General features: G+C 48.0%; 1 protein-coding gene across 3 annotated transcripts in view; it reads right to left on the reverse strand.

Annotated features, from left to right (window-relative positions):
- The window catches only part of SCHIP1 (schwannomin interacting protein 1), a 58,771-nt gene continuing 45,475 nt past the window's right edge, over positions 1-13,296 (reverse strand). For 2 of the 3 annotated variants that reach the window (XM_055723724.1, XM_055723725.1), the window contains 6 exons: positions 7,773-7,891; positions 4,535-4,652; positions 3,699-3,896; positions 3,024-3,147; positions 1,305-1,398; positions 1-638 (listed from right to left, as the gene is read on the reverse strand). In XM_055723724.1, the coding sequence (XP_055579699.1) occupies positions 587-638; positions 1,305-1,398; positions 3,024-3,147; positions 3,699-3,896; positions 4,535-4,652; positions 7,773-7,891 (705 nt within the window). In that variant the 3' untranslated portion in view covers positions 1-586. Of the gene's footprint in view, positions 639-1,304; positions 1,399-3,023; positions 3,148-3,698; positions 3,897-4,534; positions 4,653-7,772; positions 7,892-11,708; positions 11,968-13,296 lie in introns of those variants that run through there. The other variant, XM_005440139.4, reaches the window with a different exon arrangement.

Genomic DNA, 13,296 nt, shown 5'->3' on the forward strand with positions numbered 1-13,296 from the left:
TGAAACAATTTTTTAAATTTTTATTTTACATATTTATACATAAAACTTTCAAGGTAACTCTCTGAATCCAACCGAATGTTAATAGCACATCTAAAAATGAATGTCAGGTAGTCAACATTCACAAAATGTTGAAAACTGATTAAAATATACGTATTACTGAAAGCTACAACTTCACTACGAGGCAGGCATGTATTTTTTTGACTTGTATAGCACCTTCAAGTACAGTTCCTTTATTTTAAAACTACAGTGAAGAATAAAAAAGTAGTCAATGGTAAAATATCGTTCAACTGAAAATCTCTAAACAGACAAAAATAAAGTTAAACTACCCTCTCTTCTCACCCATGATTTATAATGTTATAAGTACTGTACATTTTTTGTAATAATATTATTAAAATGCCTGATATTTAGTGGCACGAGTAAAAAAATTAAAATAAATTAAGAAGCAGAGGCCAATCACCGGACATAAAGCTTCAGACATGGTCAATGACTAACACTGGTTTTCTTGCGTGCCACTGTGGACGTCGGCGCTGGGACACACAGAAGCAAAATGAAGTCTCGTCCAGCTCTGCTCCCGGGGCTCCGGGCTTCATTTTGCCGGCATCTTCTCTGCCATGTGCTTCTGCTGACTTTCAGCGTGTCTGGGGGGAGGAAAGAAGCTGCATGAGTGGCTGTGCTGAGGAGAGGTGGAAGCCCAAACCACGCGCAGGGCTGTCTCCAAGCCAGCATCCCGAGGTAAGGTGTCTGCCTGGGCTCCTTCCCGGCAGGAGGGGACAGGAGGTGGGCGAAGGGGAGAGGAAACCCTTCTCCGGAGGGGTCTGGGGCCAGCTGGGATGTTCCCTCCCCTCCCGCAGGGCCAGCCAGCCCTTCACCCCCAGGCAATGCTGGGATGGGGACAGTCGGTGCCCCTCGCCGTGCACTGAAGTCCCCACCGTGCTGACCGCAGCTTCTAAATGAAATTAATTTCCTGAGCTGCCATTAATTGCGTTTAGGAAGCAAAGTATTCCCTGAAGCACAGGAGAAACAGATGCAAGGTGGTGCTGGCGTTTGCCTACTGACCCACCTCCACCTCCCATCCCAGATCCCCCCCTCCATCATTTGCTCTTCGTTAAGGGAAGCAGCGATGGCGTCTTGCAAGACTCGGATGTGACAACCTGCCTGCTTGTCCCCGGGGAGAGAGCTGCACCCTACTCAGCCCTTTGATGGCAAAAGCTTTAGTACCAAAATTCTGCTAGAACACCTACATGCTGCCAACAGCAATCTGGGACCTGTGAGGAGAGAGAAATATCCCGAGGAGCCTCCTTTACCTGGTCAGGTCCTCGATGTCCACCAGCATGGCATCCTGCTCTGTGTGCAGCTTGTCCCGAATGAGCAGCAGCTGCACCAGCTCCTCGTTCAAGCCTGGAGCCGGGGAGAAAGGGGGTGAGTTGCCGATGTCCTGGGGAACCCAGGCATGGGCCCCGTACCTCATGCTTCCCCACCATGGTCACACAGGAGCTGGTGCGCAGAACCAGGAGGGAGCTCCCCAGAGGATGCATGTTTTCTGGGATGAACTGCAAGCACCTCGCCACTGCGTGCCAGCCCTTCCTCTCTTGAAACGGCTTAACGCAGCAGCAGAAATACAAGATTAATTTCTTGGTGCCTGGAGTCCTGCTGGTTCAGCTTTTGCTCACTTGTGGGCAATAACCCTGAGCAAGAAGCAGGCTGCAGGGAGTGGCCGAGGCCGCAGTTTAGCTTTTTAATACAATACTGCAGCGATACAGAACATGCTGCCCACCCATCCTGGGTTGTGACTGTCGAGGCCAGCCCCTCTGCTCAAGAGCGGTGTTCGCGACATCGGTTTCTTGCTGGGGGTTGTGTCAAAGAGCAGCAAAGGGGAAGAAAACAAAAAGGACCATGTGAAAAACTGACCTGCCAGGCTGGGCTCCCCTGAGGGCTGCACCTGCCCATCACTCCCTGCCACAGCTGGCATTCACAGTTTGCTTCTATACAGCTACACTGGTTTCAAGCCTCTTCAGTTTGGGAAGCAAGCCCGGTATTAATGACATTAACACTTAAGCTCCCATACTTGGGTGCTTTCTAAAGTGAGGCTAATTAATAAGCATTTATTTTTTGCCTTTCCAGCACAGAATAACAAATCATGACTCCACGGCACAGCTCTGCATCCTCAGCAGGGCTGCTTGCAGAAGGGATGCCAATTAACCAAGACGGGTAGGGGAGGAGCAGCACAGCAGCCCCCAGCCAGCCTTTTTTTTTTTTGACCTACAGCCACCAGAGAAGTCTGGTTCATTAATTAATTGAATGGAAGATGAAGAGCCCTTGGGGAAAGAAAACCCTGGATCTTTTGGAGAGAGCAAAGGTGAGGTGTGGCACTGCCCCGGCAGGCAAAGGCAAGGACCCATGAAATGTGTTAAGGGGCTGCACAGCATCACAGAACCACAGAAGGGTTTGGGTTGGGAGGGACCTTAAAGATCATCTAGTTCTGACCCCCTGCCCCGGGCAGGGCCACCTCCACCAGCCCAGGTTGCCCAGAGCCCCGTCCAGCCTGGCCTTGAGCCCTGCCAGGGGCTGGGCACCCACAGTCATGTTAACTGGGAATGGGTTTACCCTGGGATGTTTGCTAAACTGGAGGGTTTCTCCACTGATGAATGGTTTTGATGCCATGGCATAGCATCACGTGAAGACGCAGCCACAACCCCATGAATGGCAGGTGCTTCCAGAACTGGCAGATTTCCCAAGACTATTTTTACCTGACCAGGTTTTGAGTTGCAAGTGGGGCATTTGGTGCTGGCACAATGCTATGACCCCCCTCCCTTATGGAGCCAAATGAGTGCTTTAGGAGAAACTTCAAAAAGCAAATGAGAAAGCCAAAGGAGCCAAATCTGGAGAGACTCATACACTTGTGTTATTGTACATTTACATTAACATTTCACGTACATGTACATTAACATTTCTATGTGTATCCTGGAGAACCGGTCTTAATTAAATGGGACATACCAAAGAATAATTAAACAAGTATCACTTACTTTCTATCTGTGAGTGGAGATCATTGACTATCACTTGTAGCTGCCCAATAGTCATGTCTCTTAGATCAGTGGGTTTTAAACTTCTCTTCATCAGGCATTCACTTATATGAGGCATATGTGGCAGCTGAAAAGAAATTTCCAATTTTTTACTGTCTTTGAATTACTTGTATTTCTGAGCAGTGGCAGTTTACATTGCTTGCATCCCCCTCTCACAAGCATGCATCAACAACTCCACCAGGACTAACAGATTGAACTGAAACATCTACACGTTTGACCCATTTTCAAATCTACCAGCATCAGCAATATACTGATGCCAAGGGAGGTGAGGCTATGGTGAGCAGCGCTGTGCCAAGGCAGGAGTGCTCTGGGATGGGATGGGATGAGCAGAATACACCTTAGAGGATGAGCACCATCACGCTGGCCTCGAGGCAGTAACAACCCTGATGCTTCATCATCTCATTCCCTGCATCCATCCCACTCCCGTAACGCCTCGATAAGGTGTCCCATGCTGCTCCTTCCACTCCTGACAGCCCGTTCCTATCTCTTCTGGACCTCTGCATGTCTGCAAGCACTGTGGGGAAGCACCGCCAGCTGCTGAGTGTGTCTTGACAAGCAAAATCAAACAGCAGAAGGGCTGGTGTTACCCCACCGCACCATCCCACAGCCCCCACTTACAAGATCTGCTACCGGCGATTTCTTCCTGTTCTGCTTTTCCACCTCCACCTGCATTTTGGCCATGGGCTTAGCCATAGCCAAGGCCATTTTGGCTTCAGCTTGGAGTTTCTTTTGCCTGGTGAGGAAATCCATGTCATCAAGGGATTCCGACTCTTCCTCTGTCGTGTCTCTGTCAGAGTAGGACGAGCTCTGCTTGCTCTAGGGAGGCAGAGATGCAGCCGTTACCGCTGCCCCAGCCACGCCACAGCAAAGCCTGCTGCTGGCTTAACATATTTTTGTGCACTTACAAGTGGTATCATTTCTAGAGAAACGGTGAAGAGCACAGATTTTTTTATTTATTTTAATCCCCATGATTATCTTTAAAAATCAATTCCCAGATAAGCCCGCGTGACTATCAACAGCAACTTGAGCACTTTAAAGGGAAAGAGGAGCCAAGCAGATCAATAGGCGTTGAAGGGACAGGCTGGTTAAGCTGGAGGAAAACATCTGGGGCTGTGGAGTTATATACACAAAGGAAAAGAGAGGAGAGGAAAGCTGGTGGGAGCTGATACCACTTCGTATCCATTACTGCCCTGATAATTATCAGAGCCAGAATGAAAAGGAGGAAGGAAGGAAGGAAGAAGGAAAGGTCTCTGCTCTACAACAGCTGTGTGCTAGCCAGGGGCAAGCTGCTATCTGCCCCTCAGCATCTTGCCGTTTTTTTATCGATGGCTGAAGATGCTGTTCTGGGGTTTAGCACGGCTATTTCAATAGGATCAGCTCTTTATCAGCTTCCATTACGGATGCCCTATGGTTTCCAAACCAAGTGCATCTGCAGGATGGGTTCCCAGACTTACCATGGGTGACAGTGGCGTGTCCAGGCTGGTTTCTGTCTTGCTGTCATCGGCGTCGCTGTCTTTGTCACTGCTGCTGTCATTCACAAAGCAAATCTGCAGGTTCATCCCGCTTTGCAATCTGTGGCAGGGGGAAAGGAAGAGGTGACACCGCTGTCACCAGCAGCCCATGGCTCTCCCACCGCACTGATGGGTTACACGGGCAAGGTGTTGCAGCATCGTTCACTTTGAAAGTGATGCTCTGTCCTGATTTTGTATTGCCCTCAGGAAAATATAACCATTTTAACTTTTTTTCCAAGAAGATGGTCATCCCCCACCCAAAAGCACAGAGCCAGGACCACCAGCTCGCGGTGGCAGGGCAGGACAGGGGCAAGCTCCTGCTCCTGCCCAGTGCTGCCATGTCTGGACGTCAGTTACTGGGATTGGAAACCCAGCGGCACGGCGGTGACAATGCTTCTACCACCATCTGTTGATGAACTTCAGAATTACCGAGACACTGCAGAGCTTTTGTCATCATGGGTGGTTGTATCATTACATTAAATAAAATACTGTATACAAAGTATATATATAAAATACAGAAAACATTAAGATAGGAAATATATATTTCTTATAATAATATTATATGACATAAAATAATGTGTTAACAATTGAAACGATTTATTCAGAAGGGTAATAAGCCTGTTTGTCACCAAGAGGTGCTACTGCACCGCAAGAGGTTATTACTGTGTTTTCTGGACCCTCTGCTCCATCACTTGATTTGGACAGGTTAAGATCATTTAAATTCGCCTCCCTGGGAATGATTTTTCTCTGGATGCAGTGGCTCAGGGCAGGGGCATCCCAACGCAGGCTGGGAAAAAGAAAAAGCACTTCTACAGTGGAAAGTGCCCCATTTTTGACTCACACAACAGTTATCCCCCTGCAGCTGCTGCCAAGCAGGACATCAGCCAGGTAACATGTTTTACCGGTGCTGTCTGATGCCCCCAGAAAAGCATGGCACAGCAAGCTCCAGGTGGACTTCACAGCTCCCTCTGCTCAAAGCAGCCTTGGAGAGTGAACAAGGGAACAGATTTTTTGGACAAAAGGGTGTCTGTGAAAGCCCCATTGATGCTTGTATCGTGGAGCAGCTCTGCAGCCACCACCTGAGCCACTGTACTTGGGCTCTCCAGGACAATTTGCCCACCTGACACCAGGGTCAGGCTTTGCACATCTTCCAAATTCATTATAAATTAACCCCAGAAACTACAGATTTTGGGGTCAACTCCATCAGCCTTCTTGGTGCATCGTACTCCATCACTACCTGCTGACAACAGAGCAAACCCCCCAGACATTCTGCTGCCTCTCATTCCTCATTCCCAACGTGAGAAGTCTTGTATTGGTACTTACAGACAGCAAACTCTTACTTTCCATTTATTGTAGTGCAATTTCCTAGTCACTATTACCATTAAATAGAGAGCATTGATAATTGAAATTATGGTGGGGTGACACTGGCCCAGGTTGCCCAGAGAGGTGGCAGATGCCCCATCGCTGGAAACATCAAGGTCAGGTTGGACAGGGCTCTGAGCAATCCCAGCTAGTTGAAGACGTCCCTGCTCATTGCAAGAGGATTGGACTAGGTGACCTTTAAAGGTCCCTTCCAACCCAAACCATTCTACAATTCTGTTCTATAATTCTGCACCAGCTTTCAAGCCATGACGGACAGACACGGGTACCCAGGCCAGGGAGCCAGATGCACCCTTGGCTCAGCTTAAAACTGCATCGCACAGAAAAGGCAGAGCCAGTGCAAAACGTGGGTCTGTGACTCATGTGGCCATCAAGAGCAAGACCCCAACGCCTCATGCCCAGCCATTTATGCTCTTTTATTTCATATGCAAGCACGAGAGCAACGGTCCTGCAAAGGTTCCCGTAGGTCCTGTAACAGGCACCGTGCAATATTAATGCTTTGCCTGGCCTATAAATATTAATGAAACGCCAAAGCGTTCAGGTACAGCTGGTAATTTCTCGTGGCACAGCTGCCAAACCCTGCCGTGCAGCGTTAATTAGACCGGCGCTATAATTACAAGATAGCAGCTCCTGGTTTAGCTGTAACTACACAGAGCAAAACTGTTTTCCCTTTCAAATGACTTGCAGTTCAATTTAATTTCACAATTGTACCTCTCTGGTGTAATAACAGTATTCCTCCTGGGTTTATGCCTCTCTAAGACTTCTTTCTTCTCCCACACCATGGCAACAGGTAGATTTTCACTCCCAATGAGGGAGGTGTTCAATGCTTTCCAAGTGCCATGGGTTACTCTCCGGCAGCTGAATATAAACAAGCTTTTCTGGAGTATATTTGATGTAGAAACTTTAAAAATCAGAATAAGTGAGGTTCCATGCTATGCAATGTGCCAGCCCCAGGGATGGAGCCACGTCCAGCAAGCAGAGCCTGTGTGGAGCATGAGGACATGGTGGGGAGGCAGGAAACCCCGTTAAACCTCATTTTTTCTATTCTCTAGGGTTTTCTGTGCGTGAGATCAATTGCTCTCCACTGCCCTGCTGTCACCAGAGCTAGCTATCAGATCCATTTCCAAGGGGCTGCCACCTCCTGAGCCACCAAAGGAAGATGCGCTTTCACAAGCCACTGGTTTTTCATCATCTGTCACCACACTGCCTGAGCCAGGACTGGTGGGACCAGGGGACCATCCCCACGCCCTGCGTGCCTTCAGACATACACGTCTGGCATTAAACCAGGCATTCAGACATCAAAATCCTCAGCATTTTGCAACTCAACAAAGAACTTATTGGGAAAAAAAAAATAAATTAGTCAACTGTTTTCCTGACAGTAAGTCCAGTTGTGCATTCATGATACTTCCACCACCGTTCTTGGTCTGCCCAAGTCCAAAAGCAATGCCCAGTTCAGGGCTGAGATCTAAATGAAAACCTGAAGGAAACCTAACTCGGGAAGCTTCAGCTCATTTGCTTTATCCCCTGAGCATTCACATACCTCTTCTAATACAGTCTAAAACTAATATTTTAGCATATTATCTATATTTATTTATGTAACATATAATTACTGTGTTTTGAGCGTAAGATACTGTTCTATAACAAGGAAAATTCAAGACTATGGCTGCAAGCAAAAACCACGGGATCCACTGAAGGGCAGGTCTCAGGATGTCCCACTGGAGGCATCTCACACTTTTCAGCCTCCAAAGGGGCTTTGGGCTGCAAGACCGCCTGGCTTACTGGGAGGCTCGGCTCGGCTTACCGGGAGGAGAGGCTCGGCTTGCCACTCTTGCTGCAGCTGGTGTAGAGTCCCGGGCCATCGTCGAAGAAACTGCCCAGAGCCAACTTCTGCCTGATGGACTCCCGCTCATTCTTCTGGGCCTGAAAGCAAAGGGCAACAAGAAAGGATGAAGCTGCCAGTCACACCAGTGTGCAGGAAGGAGAGCTGTCCCACCTCCCCACTGCCACTCTCGTGATGCCCAGCATCCCCCCCACGCCTGGGTGGCCCGCATAACCCATGCCAGCAGGGAAGCCCATCTGCATCTCTCTCCACATGCTGATAGAAACAGATCTATATCTACACACACATCTGGTTATGCACACACATTAGTATATATACCTAATATATGTACTATGTATGTGCGTGTGTATGTATATATACCCCTATATCTATATACAGCCACCGAGGCCACGCTTGCACCATTAACATCTTCCACTTCCCTGAGCAGCCTCCAAAACCACACAATCCTTCTGCCAGCGTGCTTAGAGATGTATTTTTAACTATTGCCATCAAATTATCCACAGTTGTAAAAATGTGGGTTTATATATACATAAGTTTTTTTGAATAAGGACAAACTACAAAGTGATTTGAAATTAATCACCAACAGACTGTGTAATCAATGTGCAATAAATGAAAATCACAGATCTAGGTTCAAAATTAGCACCATTACTATCCCAGTGTCTGTCACTAATGGATTATATGCCAACACTGACAACAAATTCATACAAGGTGGCAAGTTATTGATAGCAGGAACATTCTGAAGCCATCAAACGTTTCATTTTAAAATAACACATAATACCCGATCACGAATACACAGCAAAAGAAAACAGAGCAGGCAAGCATGAGCTGCTTCCACAGTGTTAATCAATGTAACTGTGCTTCTTATACTTCACTTAAGTAAAAATAAAGCACCTTTTTTGATACAAGGACGTTAAGATGTAACAAAATGCAAGTTATTAACTTACAATAGCTAATAATTTAATTCCATCTCCAGTGCTGACTACATACATTACATTATCATACTGCCCATTATATCGTCAATCTCTTATCAAAATACATACTTACAAAACCTAACCCCTTTTATTTAAAACATTTAAGGTGTTAAAAATAATCCCCATGGCATCAAGTGGTATCAAGATTTTGGGTTCAGCTCCCACTTTCCAAGGTTCTACCCAGGCTGGCCAGCTATGTTTTTCTACTTTGTTTTTTCAGGTTTCAATAACTGATGCCTCAATCACACGGAGGCAGCTAGATTTCGAAGGAAAATTAGCCAGCCTTGCTGGTGAAGGCAGTACAGTGAAAAAACTAAGTAAAAATGAGCAAGCAATATTTTTTTAATGGGCTGAAAGTAGAGAGAGACAGGGCTGCCCGTGCCGGTTCCTCGTGCTGCCCATCTCGCGATGCATGTGGGTGTCTCCCCGTGAGTGCCAGCTGCATCCCTCAGTGCATCAATATTTCATGAAGTCACGGATACTTAGCCTCCCCGTTTTCCCAGCTCAGATGATCCTCTCCCACATCTTCCCATCTACATCTGATTTTCCCTTGTGTTTCAACAGAAATCAGGAGCCCAGAGCACATCTCCACCTCCTCCTGCCCAACCGGGAGGGCACATCCCAGCCTCCACGCCAGCTGGGACCGCTCCTCCCCCACCCCTGCAGCACACCCACCCACTCTGTGTGTGCTGAAAACTCTTCTGGGCATTAAAATACACATCAACACAGGCACACTTTCACATATTTACCCCTTTCAGATGGGGCTGTCTCTCCGGATCTTTTTAAATTTTGCTCCATTTCCCACCGAGACGCAACAGCTCCCAGTTCGACATCTGTACATTTAATCAATGTGCAATTTGTTTTCTCCACCAGGTCATTACTGAGGATACTAAATAACACCGCTCCCAGGACTGAGCTCAGAATATCCCCTTTTATAAACCAGACACAGGCTAATGACCATAAAGAAATCAAGAGTCCCATTTGTTATTATAAAACAGGGAACAGTTACTAAGAAATAGAATATACCTAAGGGAACTGGACTTTGGGCCTTAGATGAATTACCCAACAGCTGCAGCATGCTTCCTGAGCTGGGACTGAAAACTATAAATCGACAAGGAATATTGCAAGCGGTTTTTTGACTATCAGATACACTTACTCGGTATATAAAAAATAATGGATCAAATACTCCACATGCAAAGGTACTAGCAAGAAAAACATAAAAAAGTTATTTAAGTGTGTATTTTGACACTGAATCAAAAAATGTATTTCTGAAAGAGGGGTCTGGTGTGAAGCTAAAGCCTAGTTTAGACAATTATTTTAAACAAAAGGCTGCTTTCTATTTTATAGGCAAAACAGTTTGGGGCGGATGTTTTCCTTCTTACCATTGACCTTCCAGTTCAGAAGGTCAGCAGCTACCTTTGTTTAAGCACATGACTAAAAACACAATGTCAGGTTATGGCTGTGACTGCCTACACGTAAGACGCTTTACACAACCGTTCCAGTAAAGGCAAATTGCCAGCAGAGGTTCAGCCTTTCCCCACAGCACACCCAGCACCGTTTCCCAGTCCTACCGCCTGCTGTAATTACTGCTGCTTAAAAAGCTATTGCAATCACCTCTCTTGTGCTTGCAGATGATACACGACCATATGTGCTCTTACACCGCTCACCTCCAACCCACGCCGGCACCCAGCCCATCCCCGGCACGCTGTGCCACCTCAGCACCGAAAACCCCTACATGTTTTGTTGAGAGCATACATTCATTATACAATATATGCCTTTTTCCCATAAACCCATGCCCGGGGGCACATAGAGCTCCCGCTGATGCTGGAGGCTGTCCCTGACCGACCTGATGCTGGATGCAGAGTGGCCACCCATGGCAGCAGTCACAAGATTTCTGCAGTTTTCTGGGAAACGGAGCAAAGCCCATACTGTTATTTGTGGCACTTAGGCAGCAGTAGCTGGGCTGCGCTTTCCACCAGGCACCCCTCCACACTATTCCGCATGCAGGCACCTGTACTAGCAGCCTTTACTCATTACCAGCATCGCCCGACATAGCATATAACATCGCACATGGAAGATTTATTTGGCATTGAGGTGCAACAGTGATTTGCCAGGCCCCTCGCCTGGTGACGGCGCTTCTGGAGTTGTACCGATCAGTACCAAACCTGGATGGAATACCAGGTGTGCTTTGCTAAGCTACTGCCTGCTTGGAGAGGGAAAAAGTCTAATTACACAGTAAATTACAGTTTAACGGGTACCAGCAACACTTTGGCAGGATCCTGCCCCAGCGGGGCAGTGCCACTGTGATGCGAGGGGTTAAAATGCTGTGAGGCTGGATGCCAGGACCATCCACCAGCACCAAACAGGCTGCACAGCCCGTGCCTGGCCCCGGCCAGCCAGCAGCGCTGGGCCATGGCTGGGCCACCGAGGCTATTTTTGCCAGGGTTTGTCATTACCAGCCACGGACAATTACTATATTTAAAGTTCCAGACCCATAGGCAGTGCCTTATTTTATCTCTGCAAAGTACAAGGGCTATTATTGGTTTTAAAAACAGAACTTGCAACTGCAGAACATTTGTTTTTATCTCCTTTTTTTTTGCACAGGGGATTTGCTGGTAAATGCGAAACCGAGTCAAACTCACATTATCAAGCCACGTAGCAAATTGCCTTAAAACCCAGGGCACTCAGGGTACGAGGACGCGTTTAGAAACCTCTCTTTACATTTTATTTATCATAAAGCGATATGGAAATGCAGGAGGAGGAAGGTTTGCTGCCCTGTGCTGGTGCATTAAACATCACCGAGCGCCTCCCTGCTCTGGCACCTGAAACCCAGTGCCCGGGAGGGTGTTGGGCAGTGCTTTGGCAGGTCCCCCTCCTGCCAAGAGAGTAACTGTTGGCAGACAAAAGGCTCCTTTTTGTCCCTTACCTTTTTATAACTCCCCTCCCCGGGCGGCTCGGCTGCTTTCCTGATGACGTCACCCATGCCATCACCCTCCCGACTCATCGCCTTCGCTCCCGGGTCCTCACGTGGCCGGTGAAACGCTCCCACCGGGGCATCTCAGCCCTTCCTCCACTCTTGGGTTAGCACCATGGGATCAAGCGCTCGCCCCCGCAGCCAAGACCTGCAGCAGACCACCGTCCCCTGGCTGGGATGCTTCCCTGGCCCCTCTCGCCTCCTGGCCGCTCCGGAGCACCTTGCTTTTCCCTAATAAAGTCAACGGCAGCGCTGGAGCCCCCGCCAGCTGAAGAGAGGGAGGTGAAGGCTGTGCCGGGCCAGGGAAGCCGTGTCCTCCTCCAGCCACTGCCAGCGCTGGATAAAAATAGCCCCGAGTCCTCAACGGCTACACAAGGGCAGGAAAAAACCCGGTGTCTGATGTCAAAACTCAAGCCTGGCAGTATAGCCATGGCCAGAGGGGACGGGAGGAAGGGGTTTTCTCCAGGGGCTTTCACGGTGAAGTTATCCTAATGAATTCCCAGCGGTCGGAGATGCTGCCCGCGGCTGGGGCTGTAAGTCCGGGCAGAGCTGGAGCGGTCCTCAGGCCTCCCAGCGCTGCTCAAGGATGGGCAGCCACAGCAACATCAACCATGAGGTGAATTTTTCACTCAACATGAAAAAACACCAGAAAGGACCCCAGGGAACTGTTTCTCAGCTAAACTAGCTTTTTCAAGTGGGGAAAAAAAAAAAAAAAAAAAGTTTCCAGGAATTAACTGACAGAGCTCAAAAAGGTGTCCAGCCTTAACCTGCCACCCAGCTTGTGGGCTTGCAGAGCCTGGGGACCCCCACACTGCCTGGTGCCTGCTCAGGGTGGGCGAGCACTCCAGCCCCAGCTTCCAGGGGGCTCTGCAGCTCCCAAACCTGCACCGCTTACAGCTCCAGCTCATGCCTCCAGCAGTCCTGCCCAGAGATCCAGGCTTCACAACACAGCCGCTGCCCCCCGGCCCTGCTCAAATCCTGCTTGGTCCTTGCGGAGGTCCCACCTGCATGGCACCCATCACAGTGGGAAACGTTTACTCTGGGTGGGCAGCAAGAGGCAGAGATCACATGCTCGGGGTAGGCATTTCTATAGGAAATCAATCCTTAGAAAGATGGAATTGATGCCACAATTTCTCAGTGATCCTCGAAGTGTGGCACACCAGCAACAAAAGTGCTGATTTCTAGTGTGACACATCTATGCTGCATGCAAGATGAATAATTTTAATAGCCCTGTATACGTGCTTAAATGGTATATCCAAGTCATGCTGACATCATTTCACCCAAAATGCATATCCTATTTGATTACCAGCTCTGAGAACTTACAAATTATGCATCATGGCATCACTCTGCTCTGAAGTTTCAGGAAAAAACAGTAATAATAAACAGGATTGTTTAATTCCATTCTTGTACCAGAACGGTGCTTTGTAACTGTAATTCCCAAATGAAACAAAGTAATTCTCTGGATATTTCATTATTTTTAGTTCCTCTCCACCACTGACTCATTGTGTCCCTTCCTGCTGTTGCTAAATTAACTTCCTCT

This window comes from Falco cherrug, chromosome 11, assembly GCF_023634085.1.
Source record: "Falco cherrug isolate bFalChe1 chromosome 11, bFalChe1.pri, whole genome shotgun sequence".
NCBI lineage: Eukaryota > Metazoa > Chordata > Aves > Falconiformes > Falconidae > Falco > Falco cherrug.